Here is a 19,584-nt window from a genome sequence, read left to right on the forward strand (position 1 = left end):
AAGAAGTCCTAACCAAAAAGAATAGATTTCTCTGGCACTCTATGACTCAGAAATCTTACAATGCCATTTCTACAGATCCACGCTGAAATAACTTATGATCCTATGATCCTATAAGATCTTCTAGATAATATATAAAATATATATAAGTAGATAAATGTACAAATGTATATCAGAATTTTAACAATTATTTTCTATATTGCAGTTCTTAAAAAAAAAAAAAAAATCAGTAGTTCAGATACGGTATTCCAGGGTAACTTATTATTGAATGTCCATGGTATTTTCTGATTAACTAGAAGTTCATTGTTTCTGTTTTCCAATAATTGGTATTTTCACAATGACTTTATGCTCAAAACACAAAACTTTCTACTACAAATCAAAAGTGACACCATCAATGTATTTGAATATATTTGAGACACCAATATAATTTTTAAAAATTCTTACCTAATCCTTTTTGTCCTGGATTCTTTGCAAAATTAAAGGTAAACTGGTAAAAATCCTTAAATCGTCCTGGTTCTTTCAATTCTTGTTCCATCTTGGGTATCTGGGCCTTTAGTTTTTCTATGCTGTCACATCTACGTTGTAAAATTAAGAGTACAAAAGATTAGCTTTTTCACTATAAATTAAGGACTAAATTTACTCCTATGACAGCTTATATTTCACAGAACTTTTGAAAAAAATCAGTTAGTTGAAGTTTCATCCTTTTACATTACATAAACAAGAATGGGGTTAGCTAGAGGAAGAAAAGGTCTGGAGTGATTCAATATCAGAATTACTATTTTTAAAAGAAATGAGCTATTACTTCCAATTATGTAATTCACTGGACTATCAACACACCCAAACTGTAGGAGTCAGCTGCAGTGAACAAATGAGAATGTACGGTAATCACCGTAACAATCATTAGATTAAACTGTAGCGGATACTCTTTACATGGTAACAGGTCACGAGTCCAAGTCCTCACCACTTGCTTAGGTGAGGAAGGAAGCATTCCCTTGAAATTGTGTTGTTATACAAAGCCTAATAGTAAGTATCAGCTGAGCCCCCTTCCATCTCCAACTGGTTATCTCAAATCGGTATTAAGCTTTTTCTACACTTGCGTTCAATTTCCAAGGAATTGAAAGGGTCTCTGTACCCATGTTACTTTCCATAAAATAGCCTGAGGGCAAAAATACTCTGTATGAATTCCACCAACCCATCATCCCATTTTCCTTCTAATCATTTCTGCTTTTATTTCCCTTCTATGTTCTTTAGAACACCTTCCAGCTCATTAGTTTGTAGATGACAATTCTGATTTGGAAGTTCATTACATTTTATGTGAATTCAGTTTCAAATGGAAAAGGAGTTCTAATGAAACCTGTCCTAGCATAGAAAATTCCAACAAGTTCAGAACAGGACTGGCTTGGGAGGTAGAACACAGTGTCTAGGCCAGCTATTAATTTATTGCTCCTCAGCTTTAAACCTACCCTTCTTTGCCCTATTTCATGACTATCTGCAGTCGACTACTAATCGTTAGACAGTTTTTCTTAGAGCTGGCTCACTGGTAGGTTCTACCAATAGAGGGCGATGAATGGATGGAAGAAGAAGAAGGACCTTTTCCTATCCCAGTTTGTTTTCTGCAGAGAGCAAGGGTTTGAGTGTGCTCGGAGCTCCCAGCAGTGTTCACCAATGGTGGCAACTCACAGGGCTCCGCAGCAAGTGGCCTCTAGCCAGTTTCTTCTCTACCAGAGTGGCAGGCAAAGCAAGCATCACAGGCACCGTGTTCCTGCAGCAGCCACACCCTCTCCTCTGGAGGTCTGAATCTCAGCCTTGCAGGGATTTCTAGGTTCCTTCCTAGTTCACTTCCCTCAGCCACAAGGATGGCAGCAGCTTCTTGCAACTGCCACCGCTGTTATACCTTTGAGTTTTCTTTTTACCCCTTTTACACAATACAATGATTCAAAAAAAATTTTCTGTTCAAATTACTGCCATGGTTTTTGTGTTGTCTGGACCCCTGACTGATTACAATGTCCCTCAGGCTCAAGAATCAGAATGCCTGGGTTCAAATCCTGACTCTAATCTTTAATTAGATCCTTACCTAATTCTATAATTTCTCTGTACCTCACTTTCCTCATCTCTAAAATGGGTCTATAAACACAACTTCTCTAACAAAATTGTTGTGAGGAGGCAGGTGAAATACTAAACTTAGCATTAGTTCCTGAAATAAAATGAATATTCAACAAATGTTAGCCATTATTACTCATCATCCACTAAAAACAGAAAGGGTAGCCTGTTACCCATCCATAGACTGAATACTTTTTCATATTCTCATTAAATAGAGACAACTAGACACCGTAAGTAAAATCTCTACCCATGACCTTTTAATGTATTGGTCCCAAGACATTTAGCTAATCAGCTGTCAAGTGATTATAACTTCCAAGATTTTACATTCTAGGAGTTTGTTTATAAATTCAGAGTTCACAGAACCTCACATTGAGAAATGAATTATAGCTTGCTCATTTCACTTATGAATGTTAAATATTAAAGCATAGTGATTTATTTTAATGCTAATGAACCTCCCCCTTACAAACAAATGATAAAAGTATAATGCAAGTGGAATAGGCTGAACTACACAGATAACTTGACAAACCCAGAAAACTATGTAACATGGGAAGGAACTAGTATATTTATACCAATGTTTGTAGGCTGGTAAATTTTAAAACTGACATTTAAAAATTCACAACACAATTCAATTCTACATAGTAATTCTCATAGTAATATACCTAATTTCCTGTGGTAATAATATACTCACCCTAACTCTGTCATGCCATCCATGAACTCCTGTTTGGAGAACTCGCACTGTGTTGCTGCTCTGAACTTCCACGCAATGATCAACACACTAATACTGGCTGGATCGAGTGCCAGGTCATCACAGAACTGCTGTATACCATCTATTCCAATTTTATTTTCATCTTGAGGATCTTTAAAAATAACAGTGCAATAGTAAATTAGTGTTATGCCTATAACCAGAAAAAGTAATGCTTTTTATTCCATTAAAAAAAATCACAATAGATCAGAGATATGAAATGATAATATTCTAACAGATATTTTCCCCCTATATTATTTAAAGCCAGTATGTCCCTTAATTAGCAATCTTAAGATGAACTGGAGGATACACACACACACACACACACACACACACACACACACGGGCATTTGATATTTAAAAGTTCCACTTATTCACTGATTCATTTAATCATGTGAAAGAATGTCCCATACTCACACACATTCAGAAAATCAGATGCTCCTGTACAGGAAAAAAGGATTTTTTTCTGAACATATCCATATTTTGTTTAAGTAGGCATTCTAAGTTTACACTTATGGGGGCACCTGGGTGGCTCAGTTGGTTAAGCATCTCTGACCTTGGTCTAGGCTCAGATCATGATCTCACAGTTCGTGGGTTCGAGCCCTGCATAGAGCTCTGTGCAGACGGCATAGAGCCTACTTGGGATTTTGTCTCCCTTTCTCTCTGCCCCTCCCCTGCTCGCTTGCTCATTTGCAAAAATAAACATTAACAAAAATTGTTTCAATAAATTAACACTGTTATGTACAGAATTTGTTTTCTTAGAGCAAAGTTCATTTTACTATGACAATCATTTCTTAAGAGAAAATCAGAAAAACTGTAAACTCTGCAATTCAATCCCAATCTCAACAATATACGCATCTGTTGTCCAAATTAAAGAAAAAATTCAATTATCGATATTTACTCATCAGAAAGCAAAAATTTTTAATGTAATAAAAGGAGAAAGAGGCACTCATATAGTGTGTGGTTGTATGTGATTTTATAACATCTCTAGGAATAAAAAACACGCATATCTTTTGACTCTGGGGGGTGAGTTAAGGATAAAACATCTCACTTTTGGAAAATTTTTGAAAGAAACTGTACACTATTTCTGTATAAACATAAAAGACGTGGAAGGACCTACACCAGGCTATTAAATATTGGTTCCCTGAGGAAAATAAAGAAGGAGAAACTATTAACTTTTTCTTTATTCATTATATGTTATTTAACTTTTTAAAAGTGAATATAATTCTTCAAAGGTTGTTAAAATTATTATGCAGGTTTTCTTAAAATTGGTTCAGCTGAGTTTTATAAAAATGAGGGGGAAAATCCAGGCCCCCAGTCACTATTTTCAAATTGGATCATGGGGGATAAAAAAAAGAGGGAAGATAAGGGAAGAAGAAATAAAGAGGCTAAGAAGAAATTTTAGTGAAAAGAAGAAAGTAATTTCTCTCAGCTCTCTTGAAGTAATTCTAAGATCTACAGAGCTCTGTAGAACACATCCACCCAATTTATATTCTATGTATGTCTGATTCCTCACAAGAAGCATGCAACTGTGGAAAACCTGGTTCAAAACATTTAGTCATAAGCACTCACCTTTGTATCTATTGTATAGTTGTTCTAACTTCTTCCTGTCCAATGATCCTTTTACACTCTCTCGTATATAAAGTTCAGGATTTTGGAAAAAATTGTCTGTTGCAACATCTAACTTCCAGTCATTTTGAGACAGACAACTTACTGCTGTTTTTTCACTAGATTGTGTGAAGATCATAAACTGACGAACTTTATCCTTCTGCGATGATTTCAACTTGTTCTATTGAAACCAGAAAATAAATTGAAACTCTACGTAAAATCACAGATGACTAAATATTTCTATATGGCTGACCATTCTTAGTAATACTTTTCCTCATAAAATATTAAAATATTTTGAGATTTATTTTTGATCTGTCAATCAAAAAGACAAATTTTTTAATGTGAAACACAAAATTTGGTATTATTTTACAGAAAAAATTAAAAAGTAAAGGAAATTCAACCACCTACATTTCTCCTAAAGGTGGATCCTGATCACATATAAAGGCTCTAGAAGGGAAGTACAGCTACTCTCACAATCTTGACCAAGCACAAAGCTCTAAAGGGATACAGAAGGAGTGTTGGGGAAGAAAGTGACATTATCTAGCCAGCCAGAACAGTCATGGACCCCAGGGAACAATGAGATTAACAGGTGTTAGCTGCAGTCCTAAAACCCATTATAAAGGATAGAGGGTACAATTCTCCCAACCCCGCCCCCTTGTTTTCTTGCTATTTTACCAAATGTGAAAAAGCAACGAAATATGAGTACCCTACATTTCTCCTGGCGGTGTTCAGGAACCAAGATAATTATCAAGAGAATTTCCTCATATTTGCATTCAAATAGAAAGCAGTGAAATATGAACAAGTACCCTGGATCCTTCCAACGAAGGTAATTTTTAATAGAATTCTTCCTTTTTGCCCCTGGAAGAATCACCTCTTTCCTTCCGCCTGAGCCTAGCAGAGGCACTCTCCAAATAGCCTCTATACTGTAATAACCTCTTCTCACTTGCCTTATGTTGACACAGATTCATTTCTCATCTGACCTGAACCCTAAGCAACATAAAGCAGGGCAATTAGACCCACTACTCTCCCAGTATCAAGAACTACGTTCTCCCTCCCTTCCCACCCCAATCTGGTCTACTCCTGTGCAATTTTAGCCTCCTCACTATTATTCTCCCCCCTACCAAGTCCTTAACACCATCTCTCAGCAAAATACTTGGGTTCCTGCCGAGCTACTACTGGAAGGGGAAAAAAGCACATGAGTAGGACACACATTAATAGATAGAAACTGTTCTGTAGATGAAGCAACACATCTGAGAACCCCAGAATCTTTGATCTAGCCCAAACTGATAGATCACAAACCTCAATCCCCTGATTGTACAGATGAGAAAAGAGACCCAGAAAGTTAAGGAATTTGTTCAAAAATCACCCAGGTTATTATTAGTAGAAATGGGACATGAACAGAAAGATGTCATGAATCTGAGTCTTGGTAATCTTTCCATAAACCACACTGCATGCTGTACATATTTATAAGCCCTTTGAGATTTTCAAGAAAAAGACTACCAGGGGCGCCTGGGTGGCGCAGTCGGTTAAGCGTCCGACTTCAGCCAGGTCACGATCTCGCGGTCCGTGAGTTTGAGCCCCGCGTCGGGCTCTGGGCTGATGGCTCAGAGCCTGGAGCCTGTTTCCGATTCTGTGTCTCCCTCTCTCTCTGCCCCTCCCCCGTTCATGCTCTGTCTCTCTCTGTCCCAAAAATAAATAAACGTTGAAAAAGACTACCAAAGTCTAAACCCAGGATAGGTTCCTGATAGGCCAAGAAGTAATAAGCAATTCCATTCCTGCAAAATATTTCCACCTATTACAGAGTAAAAATAAGAATATGTAAAATCAAATATGAAAACCAACCCCATGTCTTGCAGTATTAAAACTGTTTATGCCCTGGAGTCTGATTTGTCAGCCACACTCTTCTCTCTCTGTAAATATGTTACTGTTTAGGATTACAGATTAAAATTTCAACCTCTGTTCTCCATTAAAGAAACTACAAATTCACTAACTTCCTGTTACTTTAGTAATAACTCTAATAAAGTAATAACTTTAGTATAACTTTAGTAGTAACTCTGGAGACCAGATAATTTGTACCACATTATACAACCCATCTCTCAGATGTCTTGGATTCTTTGCTTTTGAAAAATGTCTCATGATTTATTATTCAATTGCAACAAACCCACAATGAAATCAAATGCCAAGGAAGATACCAGTCTTATAGGAAACCACGTTGATTTGTTATTAAAAACTATTTTTAAAATGAGTATGCTTTTTTCCCTTGAGAGATATAGTATACTGACATATGTTTTAATCCTTCTTTGAAGAACAGGGAAGTATCTGACGGTCACTACGATCATCAGTGACCACTGTATAATGTTGTACAAAGTGTTGGGAAATTAACCTGGAAGTACACAGGCCACATCCAGGAAATTGCTTTTTAATTAAGCCTGAATTAACCTCTCTGTATTAACTTTTTCCCATTCTCCTAAAAGTTGGAGGCAGAAAAATAATCAGGATTACTTGGAGTTTCATCATACAGTATTAAATTCAGTGTTCTGCTCTCTGAAATTTGAAACAATTTTGTTGAAGAGAGCAAGGAGAACTATAGCTTAAGTCACTTCTGCAAGCCAAAAAGAACTGTTCAGCTTATAATGACTTCCTGCCATAGTGCCAGATATTAGAAAATTGGGGGAACAAAGATAAAAAATCATCTTACCCAAACTAGTAACAAAATTATACAAATGAATCATTTAACTCCGTATCTTATTTGAAAAAAAATTATATGTAATAAATTATGCCTACATGTAAATTAAACTATTTTAACTGGTTTAAATTTCTAGTATGTGGGGTAATATCAATACATTTTCAGAAAAAGGGCTGCAGCTATCCACTTTCAACACCATAAAGGCTAATGAATGATACCTGGTGTAGAACTGACTGGATGGGTTCCTGATAGGCCAAGAAGCAATAAGCAATTCCATTCCTGCAAAGTCTGGTAAGTACCCTCCCTTTTTGTACTTAAAATGTACTCTTACCATTTTTCTCTCAGTTCTCTGTGCCTAGAATCAATCTTAAGCATGTGTTTCCCCTCTACTAGGGAAGATCCACTCAATTCCGTAATCTCAAAGGCTGTCCTACAGTAAAGCTAAAGTGTACTACATACAGCTGCCCCTTCCCACATCTCTAGAGCCCTCTAACACTCCTACTTTTTTTCCCAGGCTACATGGGAGTACCAGGCAAAGTTTTCTGATTTTGAGTATGGCATCAAAGGTTTAAATTTCTATCAACTTAAGGAAGAGAAAAAGGGTATTTAGCCAGCAAAAAGAAAATTATTTCATAGGGGATAAGAGGGTGGACAGAAAACTGAAAAAGAAAAAAACAGATGGATTTTCTCTATTTCTACTACAAATGCAGTGGGGATCTTCCTAAGAGCAAAAACATGTGACAACTACAATGATTCAGCACTCATAAGTATATGTCATTCACTTTAAGATTTATTTAAAAGGAACACACTAGATAAAGCATTAAATAAGATGAGACAATACAATCTTCAGTACTCAAATATGAAAATTATCTAAATATTGTCAAATTTTCAAGGAAATTCAAGATTGAAATAAGTAAAATGTATGAAATATAGGATATATTCTGATTATTTTTAATTCTAGCAAAAAAAGAGAGAGAATGGAGGCAGGGAGGAGAGAGGGGAGGGGAATAGAAAAAAAGAAGTGTTGTCTTTTGTAACAGAAAGTTAATTACAATTGTATGTGGTTACCAAAGTTAGAAATATTACTATAATCTGGACAGTAAAAAGCACTTATTTGCTCATCTTTCCAAAATAAAAAATGTGGTAATCAACACATATTGTTTAATACTTAAATCCAGCACGTCTGCAATTTTTTTCACTCAATGTATGAAAAAAAATTTTTAAGAAATTTATGAATCACATTTAAAATAACAGTTTATCTGGAAAACAATAAACACAATACTCTGGACGTAGCCAAGTTATCGTGTAGTCAAGTACATCTTACCACTGATCCTATAAAGTCTATAGCGATAGAAGAATGGAGACAGAAATGCTCCACAAATAAAAATAACAATGATCACGATGTTAAGAAATTCTTCTTATTATTTCCACGAATAAAAATAATGAACATGTAGAAGTATTTCCTAGTCAACTAAGTCCTAAAAATTCCAAAATGGAAATGCTTTTAAGCGATATTTTTTAAGCAAAAAATTAAAACACATTTATATCTATTATTCTGAATTTTCAACTTCTCACCCTTAAAGTTTCAAATTCAGTCTGAACTCCAAAAAGAAAAATACCAAGGTCTTTATATTTTAAATGAATTAGTTTTCTAACTCAATTCTAGTTCTCTCAGGATTTGATGAACCTAGCTCCCAAAGACCATGCTTTAAAAAATCAAAACACTGTAATGATCACCCATAGTTCTAACAGCTGTGTATAGCTTCTCATGGGTTTACCATCTGATTAACAATTTAACTTCACCTGAAACTTAGAAGAGCTAGTTTAAGTCCAGAAAAACCATACCTTCCATGTATGATACATAGTATTCAGCAGATATAACCAAACGTTACCCATATCCCAAACCATTCATCTATGAAAAACTTTTCCATAAAATTACAGGTCTGAAGTCAAAAGTGCAAGGAAAAAAATCAATTCAACTTATGAGACTACCCACTCCTGGAGAAGACTTTCACCTAGGGGCAAAGTTCTGCAGGAAAGCCAGACTAAGAATCTAGGTAGGAGAAGCTAGAAATCCTCTTCCCCTCTACCTGCACAGAGAGGCAATATATGATTAGTGTAGAGTAGTGCAGACTCTCAAACCAGACTGGCAGGATTTTAATCCCACCTATGCCTCTTAATTGCTGTGTGACTTTGGGAAAATTACTTAACCTCTCTCTGTGTGCTTCAATTTCCTCATCTGTAAACAGGGTGTGAAGGTTACGTAAATTCAGGCTAAACTCTTAGAACTGTACCTGGCACATATATGGTAAGGAGTCCTTTCAAGTCCATGAAGAATACTCCAGAGAAAAAGTAATAATTGTATGCAAATAGAAAAATATGATTAACAATCATAATCAGAAAACTAGCAACTAACATTTGAGTTCCTAGTGGGTGCCAACACTGTGCTAGGCATTTAAATTACTAACAATCCTTCAAGGTCGTTATCACTGATTCCATTTTACCAATGAGAATACTAAGCCTCAGAGTTCAATTTATCTAAGGACAGACTTCTATAAAAAGTAGTGGAGCCAGGAATGAAACCATGGTGCCTGGCTTCAAAGGCTTGCAGTCTTTCCATTTACTCTATATTATCATCAAGTGAAAGAGAAAACAAAAAGTGCAAAAGTGCAACCACTGACTAATTATGTGTGAACTGGAAGGAGGAAGGGAATTGTGAGCTGGATTTCTTCACCTATTTTTATGGAAAAGTTAAATAAGTAATCAATTGACCTTTCCCCATTCTAATGTAAACAATTTGCATTCTGACTAAAAAACTGTCCATTAAGTATTACCTCACAACCTAACTAAAAGGCTAATTTAGGGATGAAACTTCCCTTTTAGAAGTTTTTAAGGAGAGGAGAAGAGGGTGATGGGTTATTTTTTAAGAAAAGTTAATTTTTTAAAAAAAGTAATTCAACAGGAAGAAAAATGTTTATTGTCATGTCATAGTCTATTTTTAAAGATAACCACAATCTACAGCTTTAAATGTACAAAGATGGAAAACTGGGGGGGGGGGGGCACTGAAACTCAGGATTTCCTTTTCCAATGACAAGGCTTGAAACCCAGAGAAAATACAAATACATGTATAGGTTATGCCCCCAGAATATAAGCAAATGAGTACAATTTCAAATATTCAGCAAAACAAAAACCAGTATTATTTTAAATTATAATCTGCAGTTTAGAATAATTATTTATGGTTAGGCCTATGCCTCTTACCATTCATCCAAAAACCTTCCTGTACTTTCAATGACAAACTCTTCTCTAAGAGGTGCTTATACCAATGCTACATCAAACATGGAATAATATACTATGTAATACTGTAGTCAATGATGTTTCAAATAATAGCAAGTCACTGTAAAAAGCATTTCAGAAAGTACATTTGTAAGATTCAAACTGGTTTTGTATGTTGCTAAATTTTGTTTGGTTCTATATGATTTTCCTCATAGGTTTTTAGAAAGTATTCTGGGGTGCCTGGGTGGCTCAGTTGGTTGGGTGTCCAACGTCAGCTCAGGTCATGATCTCGCAGTTAGTGGGTTCAAGCCCTGCATCAGGCTCTGTGCAGACAGCTTGGAGCTTGGAGCCTGCTTTGGATTCTGTGTCTCCCTCTCTCTCTGTCCCTCCCCTGCTCACACACTGTCTCTGTCTCTAAAAAAAAAAAAAAAAAAAAAAGTTAAAAAAATTAAAAAAAAAAAAAAGTATTCTGGGGGCTCCTGGTTAGTTCATTCAGTCAAGCATGCAACCCCTGATCTCAGGATTGTGAGTTCAAGGCCCACACTGGGGGTGGAGCCTACTTAAAATTTAAAAAAAAAAAAAAATTTTTTTAATATATAAATTTAAAGAATTTTCTCCTCCTCACCTAAGAATTAAAAGATTATTCAAAAGATGACTTCCACTGTAAATGGAATAAATGTTTTGATTTTAGCAACTGTTTTGACTATTAAAAAGTTATTTTTGTTAAATCCTGATTATCTAGAACAGGATAGAAATAACACCCTTAAAATACTTGTGTTAGCCATCATATTTCAATTGATTCTCCCAATCTTATTACTGGAATTTCTAACAAGCAGTCAAGGTAGCTAATTTAAACTTACTTCTCCTCTCCATAAACATCTTCTCTAAAGAAATCTCGAATTAACAAAAAGATTACTCAGGCAAAAACAAAACAAAAGAACAAAGAATGAATTAAATAAGATTTTAAAAATTCCATAGTTAAATAACTTATAATAATGACTAGCATTAAAAAGTCATGTGATATTTGTTTCATAAAGAGAATAAATGATCCTTGAAAAATGAAATCTCCTAATTCTAAGATCTGGTATCTATTCAAATCCTAAATCCAAAAATATTAGAATCCTATGAATAATAAATGAGCACTCTAAATGTTTACTGAAATGAAAATACACTAATATAACAAAGATATGGGCCATGAACTTCAGCAATTTATCTGCTGCTGAATGCCATGTTCAGTGTTGAGGGATTCAAAAGTGTAATGCAACAGAATTCTTTAAAGAACTCAAAGTAGATCTCTCTTAAAATTTTACAATACAAACAAGCAGTCTAAGCACTGTTAGTGATTAGGTATCAACTACTTAAAAATGGATTCAATAAAGTGATGAAAAATGCTTTACTGGCACTTTTCTCTTCTGTTTTTGCTTTTTCTTAGGTGGGGTGTGTACACCTAAAATGAGTAGGTAAACTAGACAGTCAGCAGGTTATTCAAGAGCTTATTTGTGTCCACAAAGCAACTGAATCCTATTTGGAACTATGTCTCTTCATCAAATGTCATGGCTAATGCTATCACAACTTGAACACCACACACTGAAATTTAAAAGGAAGTTTTCTCACAGATTTTCATTATGCCTGACCCAACCTATAAGGCAATAATGGAAACAGCCACTTGACTGAAATAAGCTCAGCTTTTTTAAAACTTACAACAAAAAACCACCACCACGAGAGTTAATTTTACTTTCAACTTTTTTACTGTATGTACCAAAAGAGTGTTAATTTTTCAATTACTTAGATGTTTACATCAGATCATTTCATTTGATACAGAAAAAAACTAGGTCACTACAAAATATGATAGGGAAGAAACAAGAATGAAACTAATCAAAAATTTCACACCTATACTGAAAAAGTGCCTGCTAAGTTTAAAAAAAGAAAAGAAAGAAAAAAAAAAAAGGAGGGTTAAACAAAGTATGTTAATCAGAGACCAGGCTTCTAAACCATGCTCTGCCACATACTAGCTCTTTACCTTGGTCAAATAATTTAGAACCAGTAAACCTCCATTTCCAGATACATTAAAAGGAGGTAAGAGTATCCACCTCATAGACTGGAGATTAATAAGTTGTAAATTGTCTGATTAGCAGACACAATGTTAATAAATGTTAATGTCCTTCTTTCTCCCCAAAGGTCCAATTTTCTGCATATAGTTATTAAACTTCGTACAAACTACTAGAACACATTCTAAAACAATCTACGGAAGAGGTTTCGTTTTTATTAACTAGCATGGTTAGGTAAACTCAATGGTCAACTAGTTTTTATTAAAGATGAGACAGTCATCTTAAACAGAATTCAAAACCCTCTACACAGAAGCTACATGGTAAAGAAAACTATAATAAGGGTTATTTTTTAAAGGGTTGTTTTAAAAAAATAAGGGTTGCTTTAAAAAATAATTATCTACAATATTGTAATCCGACACTATGGGAGAACAGAAATAGTCTATCATACCACTCAAAATCTCTCAGCGGCTTCCCATTTCTCTTGGAGTAAAAACCCAATATCCTTACAATTCCCAACCATGCCCATTTCCACCCCTTCCCGCTCAGATCGCATCAGCTCCAATGCCCAATATGCCCTTTTCCTCCATACACAATGCTCCAGTCACTGGTCTCACTGTTCCTCAAATTCTCTCTACCACATTTCTTCATGGCTTAATCCTTCCTCTCCTAGTCTGCTCAAAATTCACCTCATCACTGGTGCAGACACCACTACCCCTGTGCCCCCAATTCCCCTCCTTAACACTGCTTTTCTCCCATAGCACTTAACACCCTCTAACATAGAAGAAAAAGATATACTATGTTTATTATTTGTGTCTTCCTACTAAAATGTAGCCCTCTCAAGAGGTGGGATTTTCATCTTTTCAGTGAAACACACACACACACACACACACACACACACACACACACACACTCTCTCCCAGTTCCCAGAACAGTGGTTGGCACACAGTGTTTCAATAAATAATTACTGAAATGAATTAAGACCCTCCTTTACTTGTGCCTATGCAAAACAATGTGAAACAAGTTCTAAACAGACACCTTAAACAGGGCTACATTCATTTGGACTCATAAACTCTGTATTTATTGAAAATATAATCTTAAATTTCAAAGTCCACACATTTTTTAGAAAGCCATTAAAAGCACTGTAATTAACATCCATTAGTCATCCATTTGAATTTTGTTATTTAACATATTCATTAATAATACATGGATTTTCCTCTGCTTAAATGAATAAATTTAATTTCAAATCCAATTTTCACAATTTCTCTAGATTTCATGTGAGTTAAAAGATTACATATACTACAAATACTGGGGGAAACAGTAAACCAGGAGCAAAGTTTCAGTTCTGCAACAAACAAACAAACAAAAAAATCAAAACCTCCTTGATCCTCAATTTCTTCTTCTGTAGAAGGGAAAAGGAGTAAAACAGATGATCTCTGGAACCAGTTCTGACTCCTACTATGATGCCGTGAATCTATAAAAATTTAGTAGGTTACAAAGTACATACTTTTTACACATCTAACAGAAATTAGAATAAAAATTTTTAGCTGAACAGAACTTTAGAAATCATCAAATTCAATCCTGTCATCTTACAAATAAGAAAACAACCTAGAAGTTTTGAATACTTTTAAAAATATTTTCAGGAGTAATAGAATATTGTCTAACGTTTTGGGGTTATTTTTGGTCTAAGTAGTCAGGTTAACTGAACAATTTTTTTATACAAAATATTTCAGATATCCCATCATTTAAGCCTGCCCTAGAACTGACGATATGCCTTCTAGAAATAAGCCTAGCTAAATACACAGAAAAACAATAGCCCAAAAACTATTAAGAAACAATTATATATTTATGATGAAAACTTAACTACAAAATTCTTATGGCCTAACTTCTATTAGAGAACATGGTGATTTCGTTTCTAACTAACAAGGCATACCAAGACAATTCTAGTGACATGATCGGAGTTCAGCCACAGAAAGTGTTTTAAATTAGTGATACGTTGCCACTACTGGTATAATTAGATGAGTTATGGCTAAGTTCCAAAACTAGCTAATTTAATATTAACAAAAGGAGAGAAGCTTAAGAGCTCCAATCCAAGCTGAACTCTTGCATGAACCACATGAATCCTGAATTCCTGAACAGGTGATGAGCATTATCAAGAGCTGTTTCCAGAGGATGCTGATGATTTACAGAGTATTATGAACAGAGCACATGTCAGGGCTCTCTCAGAGTGTTCACCGGGCAATTACATTTCATTACTTCAAACTTACTACTCATCTACATGCCAAGAGCCTGGAAACTTCAGGAGTAACGTCTCTGACCATCAAAATACTTTAAAAATTTTAGAAACTGTTCAGATGCCCCAGCAGATCTTTCAACACTGCAATATCACTCTAAACGTTAACCTGGACTTCACGGCAAAGTTTTCTTACAAATACAAATGGCAAATTTTCATGAAACTTACCTCTGAATATATGACAAAGTATAACCACATATCCGTACATGATACCAAAATTCTGCTAAGTTGGAGGCTGGGGCTAGATAAGTGTCATTCAGCAGAAATAAGACCAACTAAAAGCAAAGATACTGGGGCATTCCCTTAACACAGACACACACATACGCCCTCCTCAAAGAGGCCTTTATGTTCCCCAGGAGCAAAAGGACAACAATATCATTTTTACTGTCTATTCATACAGTAACCTGCATGGAATTCAACTCATGCTCAGACTATAATGCCAAACCTCACTTCTAAAAAACAGAGAATGAAACAGTTATTTACATGATTACCAAAATGTAAACAGATAACTTGACTACCACTTCTTCAAGCTGCTAAGACGATTTTTTTCTCCAAACAAAAAAAGAAGAGGGGGAATAACTTGACAAACTGTTTTTTAAAAAATCACAAATGTCTTTAACTGGCATAATAAAGCAATTACTCCTCCCACCCCAAGCAAATAAAACATGTGCTCAAAAGGTAGCAAGTCTGTTTCTCCTAATTTCATGAAACGAGAACAGGTTGCACTTCCGTACCCCCCCCCCCCCCCCCCCCGCCCCACGTCCCCTAAGCTCAGCGGTTTCTCATGTTCTCAGCGGAGAGGCGCCTATAACCTCCACCAACTGGCCAGTTAAACTCTCCTTTTCCAAAAGCACGGGGCGCATCAAGAGGTGATGCAGAAAGGAAAAGGGCTAATACCCCGCCCCAAGCGAAACTGCCTGGAGACTTGAGGGGTGTTGGAGCTGGGAGCGGAGGAGGGAGAGGAGCGCCGGGAAAGTCTTTCCTTCTCGCCGGCGGGGCGGAGGGGGAAGCCCCGGCTTCGGGGCGGGGGGAGGCTCCTCACCCGGAACCCCGGACCCCGGTCAGACACAATAGAGCCGGCGAGGGGGCCCGGCAAGGGCAGGGCCGTTGCCCCATCCCCTCCCCCCGCCCCAACGCCTCCCTCACCCGCGCCGGGCCGGCGAGGGGCACTGGGGGCCTCTCCCCGCGCCCCAAACTCCCGGGGCTCCCGACTAGGCCCAGCTCCGCTCCGCCTCCTCGGCTCTCGCGTAGCGGCGGCGCCCGGGCGGGAAGGGGCGAAGGAGGAAGGGAGAGGAGGGGAGGAGAGCCCCGCCGGAGAGCGGACGGAGGCCGCGGGCCGGAGGCTCGGGGCGGCGGGGTCGCCACGGGGCGGAGGGCGGCGGGGCGGGGGTGCGCAGCTGCGCCGGCCCCCAGCCGGCGGGGCGGGCGGGCGGGCGGCCGCAGTGCCTCACCATGTTGGTGTCCTCCAGGCCTCTCCCCTCCTCCTCCGGCTCCGCAGCGAATGGACGGCGGCGGCAGCGGCGGCTCCTCTCACGGGCTTGCCGGGCTCCCGCTCATGCGCAGTGCGGGACGGCCCCGGCGCGGCCCGAGGAGGCAGCCCCGGGCTTCGGGGAGGCGGAGGGACTGGGGCGGGCGTCCGGCGCCCCGCGCGGGGCTTCCCCGGGGCGCGGGGTCCCCCGGGGCGGGGGGCGCGGGCGGGGCAGGGGGGCGACGCACGCCCTCCGCGCGCCGACATCCTCCCGCCGCGCCTGGCGGTCTCCGGCGGGGTGGGGTCCGCAGGACACCCACCTCCGCTTCCTACGCGCTCCTTCCGCCGTCGGACGGCGCCGGTACACCAACTCGAGGAGAGGATGAGCGCTGCTCAGTAACTTGAGCAGATGGGGGAGACTGGAAGGGATAGGACTGAGGGGCTAGGCTAGATCCATCCCAAACCACCGCTTCCCATCAAGACCACCCCTCAAAAGGGAAGAAAATAGTGAAAACACCTCCACCTCGTATTTTCCTGTTTGCCCCACAGTTGCCCCTGGACTGTATCAGGTCCCCCATGTGGACATACGAGAGGAGAGGAGAACTTAGTCTAGACTCATGGGAGCGGTAATGTCCTTTATGGCACAGGTTCTTCCCAGACCTAAGTGTCCGCTGAGAAACCAGTGGAGTGGCCTTGGAGCTCTCAGCCAGAAGGACTGAGAAGGCCCCATGCATGCAACTAGTGGCAGAAGTTGCAGTATCAACATCTACTGCTTGCTCTAAATATTCCCTCAGTTCAACCTTACTAGGATAAGTTTTGGGAGGTAACTGTGGAACTTTTTTTTTTTTTTTTTGACGGGGGGCGGGGAGGGGATTGACGTCACTCCAGGTGGACTGTCCAGGTTTGACCTATTCTTGGCACTAAGTCAGGTGAGGCTGAGAATACCAGGGTTCTGAGTTGGGGGTCAAATACGGGAATGTGCTTGAAGGGAGTTCAAAACACTCTTTGGAGTGTGGTCCCTGCCCTTAAGAAATTGACTATCCAGTTGGAGAGATGAGACACTTTCACACATGAAGGAAGGAAATAAGAAAACAGGTAATGAAACAAACATAATCAGAAAATCACATCTAAGACTGAGCCAAGAGTTTGGATGTGTTTCAGAAAAGAACCAACTCGAATCAACCTGTTATCACTATCCTTACCAACACCCCTGTCCCCCCAACACAGGCATAAGCTACCAGATCAACCCTGCAACTTCACAGTTTTGAAGTTCTTATCAAAGCATCAGAGCTTCTTTGGCAACTTCCCAGGGCCACTTAACACTTCCTGGAGCCAGCCATGTATCAGGAGCTCCCAGAACTCTACCAAAACAAATCTTTGGCCGCCACAGCTCCTTGCTAGGTTTTGGGTAAACAGCTTGGTGAAGACAGGCCAGATCTGCCTCATGCACCAAGCCTGAAGCCGGACCACACCCAAGGATGTTCTCCAGGTATTCACCTAGATTGGAGGAAATATTAACATCTAGGGTCTTAATGAAGAGGAGTCACTGTATCTCTTTCCTATGCTGTTATACTTCACTATGATAGTAGCTCACAGGTTTTCTTCAGCTTTTTTTCCTATTTGCCAAGTCTGAAGTACAATTCTCAGTTCTCATTCTGACTCCTCCCATGCAGTTGAACATTTCTTCCTTGAATTCCTTCTCCATCATTTTCCATGTTTCCACTTTCTTCTACATTTCCTCTTTCTGTGACCGCTCTTCTTTGCTGGCTCAGCTTTCTTTGGCTGTACAATGTTCCAGAACCGTCCCTGAATCTCTTCCTGTGTATAACCTGTGTCATGCACTCACATTCCCACATGTCAACTGCTACCTAGATCTTGAAGAGTACTGAATCTTGACTTCCAGCTCCTGAGTGGCAGGCCTAAACACTAAATTTTGGTCACATCATAGGCCCATCCATCTTGACAAATCCAAAACCTTATCCCCAAGCCTGCTTTTCTTCCAGTCTTTTTACCAGATCACCCAAACCAGAAGTCCAAGAGTCATCCACAACTCCTTCTACTTCTACTTCATCTCCCTTAATCTAATCGGTTAACAACTCTCATCAATTTTACCTCAAAAATATAACTTTGAATCTCCACTCTATCCTCCACCCCTCAGCAAGAGCCGTTATTGTATCTTTTCTCATCAATAATCTCTTAGCTAATCTGACCTCTATACATTCCCCATTGCTCCAGAGTTATCTCTTTATAATACAAAACCTAATTTGTTCCTTAAAATTCTCTACTGGCTCCATGAACGTGAGCCTCGTTGGTGTGACATAGGAGGCTCTCTCCCCTTAATCTGTCCACCTATCTTGTCATTTCCCACCTCCTTCCACAAAAATACACCTCATACTTCAGTTTTAACAAGGCAAGCCTGCCATACTACTTTGTGTCTCCTTGCTTTCTCTTATTCTGCTATCCCTGGCATAGGGGCTAACACTGATTAAGGGCTTTCCATGTTCTGCCATGTTCTGACTTTCCAAGTCATGCCTTGCACTGTTCTAAGCCCATGGCACACACTAACTCACATAATCCTCACTTTTTTCCTATGAGCTATGCTCAGTGATTGTGCCCATTCTACAGGGGAGAAAACTGAAGCACAGAAAGGTTAAATAACATGCCTAAGTTTCCTTGGCTGGTAAGTAGTAAAGCTGGAGTTTAAACCCATATAGTCTAGCCACAGACTATTCTCTTAACTACCACTCTGTATTTCCTACCAAGACCTCATACTCAATTCAAAAACCATCTTCTCTGTGATTATCTCCTGACCTCATTCCTGGATTCCAGCAGTTAGGCATTGTTTTTTTCATTCTGCACGTCTATGACACCTTGTATACACTTCTTTTACACTTAGGACATCTTGACATCATATGATAATCATTTATCTGCATGACCACCACCCCTGACTCCTCCAGGTGAGAGACCCAGTTGCATACATCTTTTTCAGTGTCAAAGCAAGTGCCTGACATATATGACAGATGTATGTGCTACATGATAACAGATAAAAGAAAGAAGATATCTGATATCTGTTGATTTGCCTTAAGACTATGCCTATGTTGTTTATTATTGTAATGGAATGTCTGTCCTCCTTGGCAGATGTATGTTATAGCATACGCTCAGATGGTAAATGTAGTAGCAACTGTACCCATTACTGCACTTACAAGCTACAGTACTGAATGTGAAATGGAGGATTATTACTCAGTCATCATTACTGAGAAAAATATATTTGTTAAAATTGTCCTGATTATTTTTAAAAGCCCTGAAGATAAAGTATAAATTACAATATTTGATCATATTCATTAACATGTTCATATTACTTTTTTGTCATGA

The 19,584-nt window shown here is 38.7% G+C and overlaps 1 protein-coding gene across 4 annotated transcripts in view; it reads right to left on the reverse strand.

Moving 5' to 3' along the window:
* Positions 1-16,328, reverse strand: part of DCUN1D1 (defective in cullin neddylation 1 domain containing 1) — a 31,270-nt gene extending 14,942 nt beyond the window's left edge. Inside the window, exons 1-4 of one of the 4 annotated variants that reach the window (XM_030328984.1) lie at positions 16,196-16,328; positions 4,412-4,628; positions 2,786-2,954; positions 442-572 (exon numbers count right to left, since the gene is read on the reverse strand). In XM_030328984.1, the coding sequence (XP_030184844.1) occupies positions 442-572; positions 2,786-2,954; positions 4,412-4,628; positions 16,196-16,198 (520 nt within the window). In that variant the 5' untranslated portion in view covers positions 16,199-16,328. Of the gene's footprint in view, positions 1-441; positions 573-2,785; positions 2,955-4,411; positions 4,629-13,829; positions 13,903-14,912; positions 15,214-15,890; positions 16,007-16,195 lie in introns of those variants that run through there. The other 3 variants (XM_030328985.1, XM_030328983.1, XM_030328982.1) reach the window with 3 other exon arrangements.
* Between the last annotated feature and the right edge of the window lie 3,256 nt (positions 16,329-19,584).

This window comes from Lynx canadensis, chromosome C2, assembly GCF_007474595.2.
Source record: "Lynx canadensis isolate LIC74 chromosome C2, mLynCan4.pri.v2, whole genome shotgun sequence".
In the NCBI taxonomy this organism is placed as follows: domain Eukaryota; kingdom Metazoa; phylum Chordata; class Mammalia; order Carnivora; family Felidae; genus Lynx; species Lynx canadensis.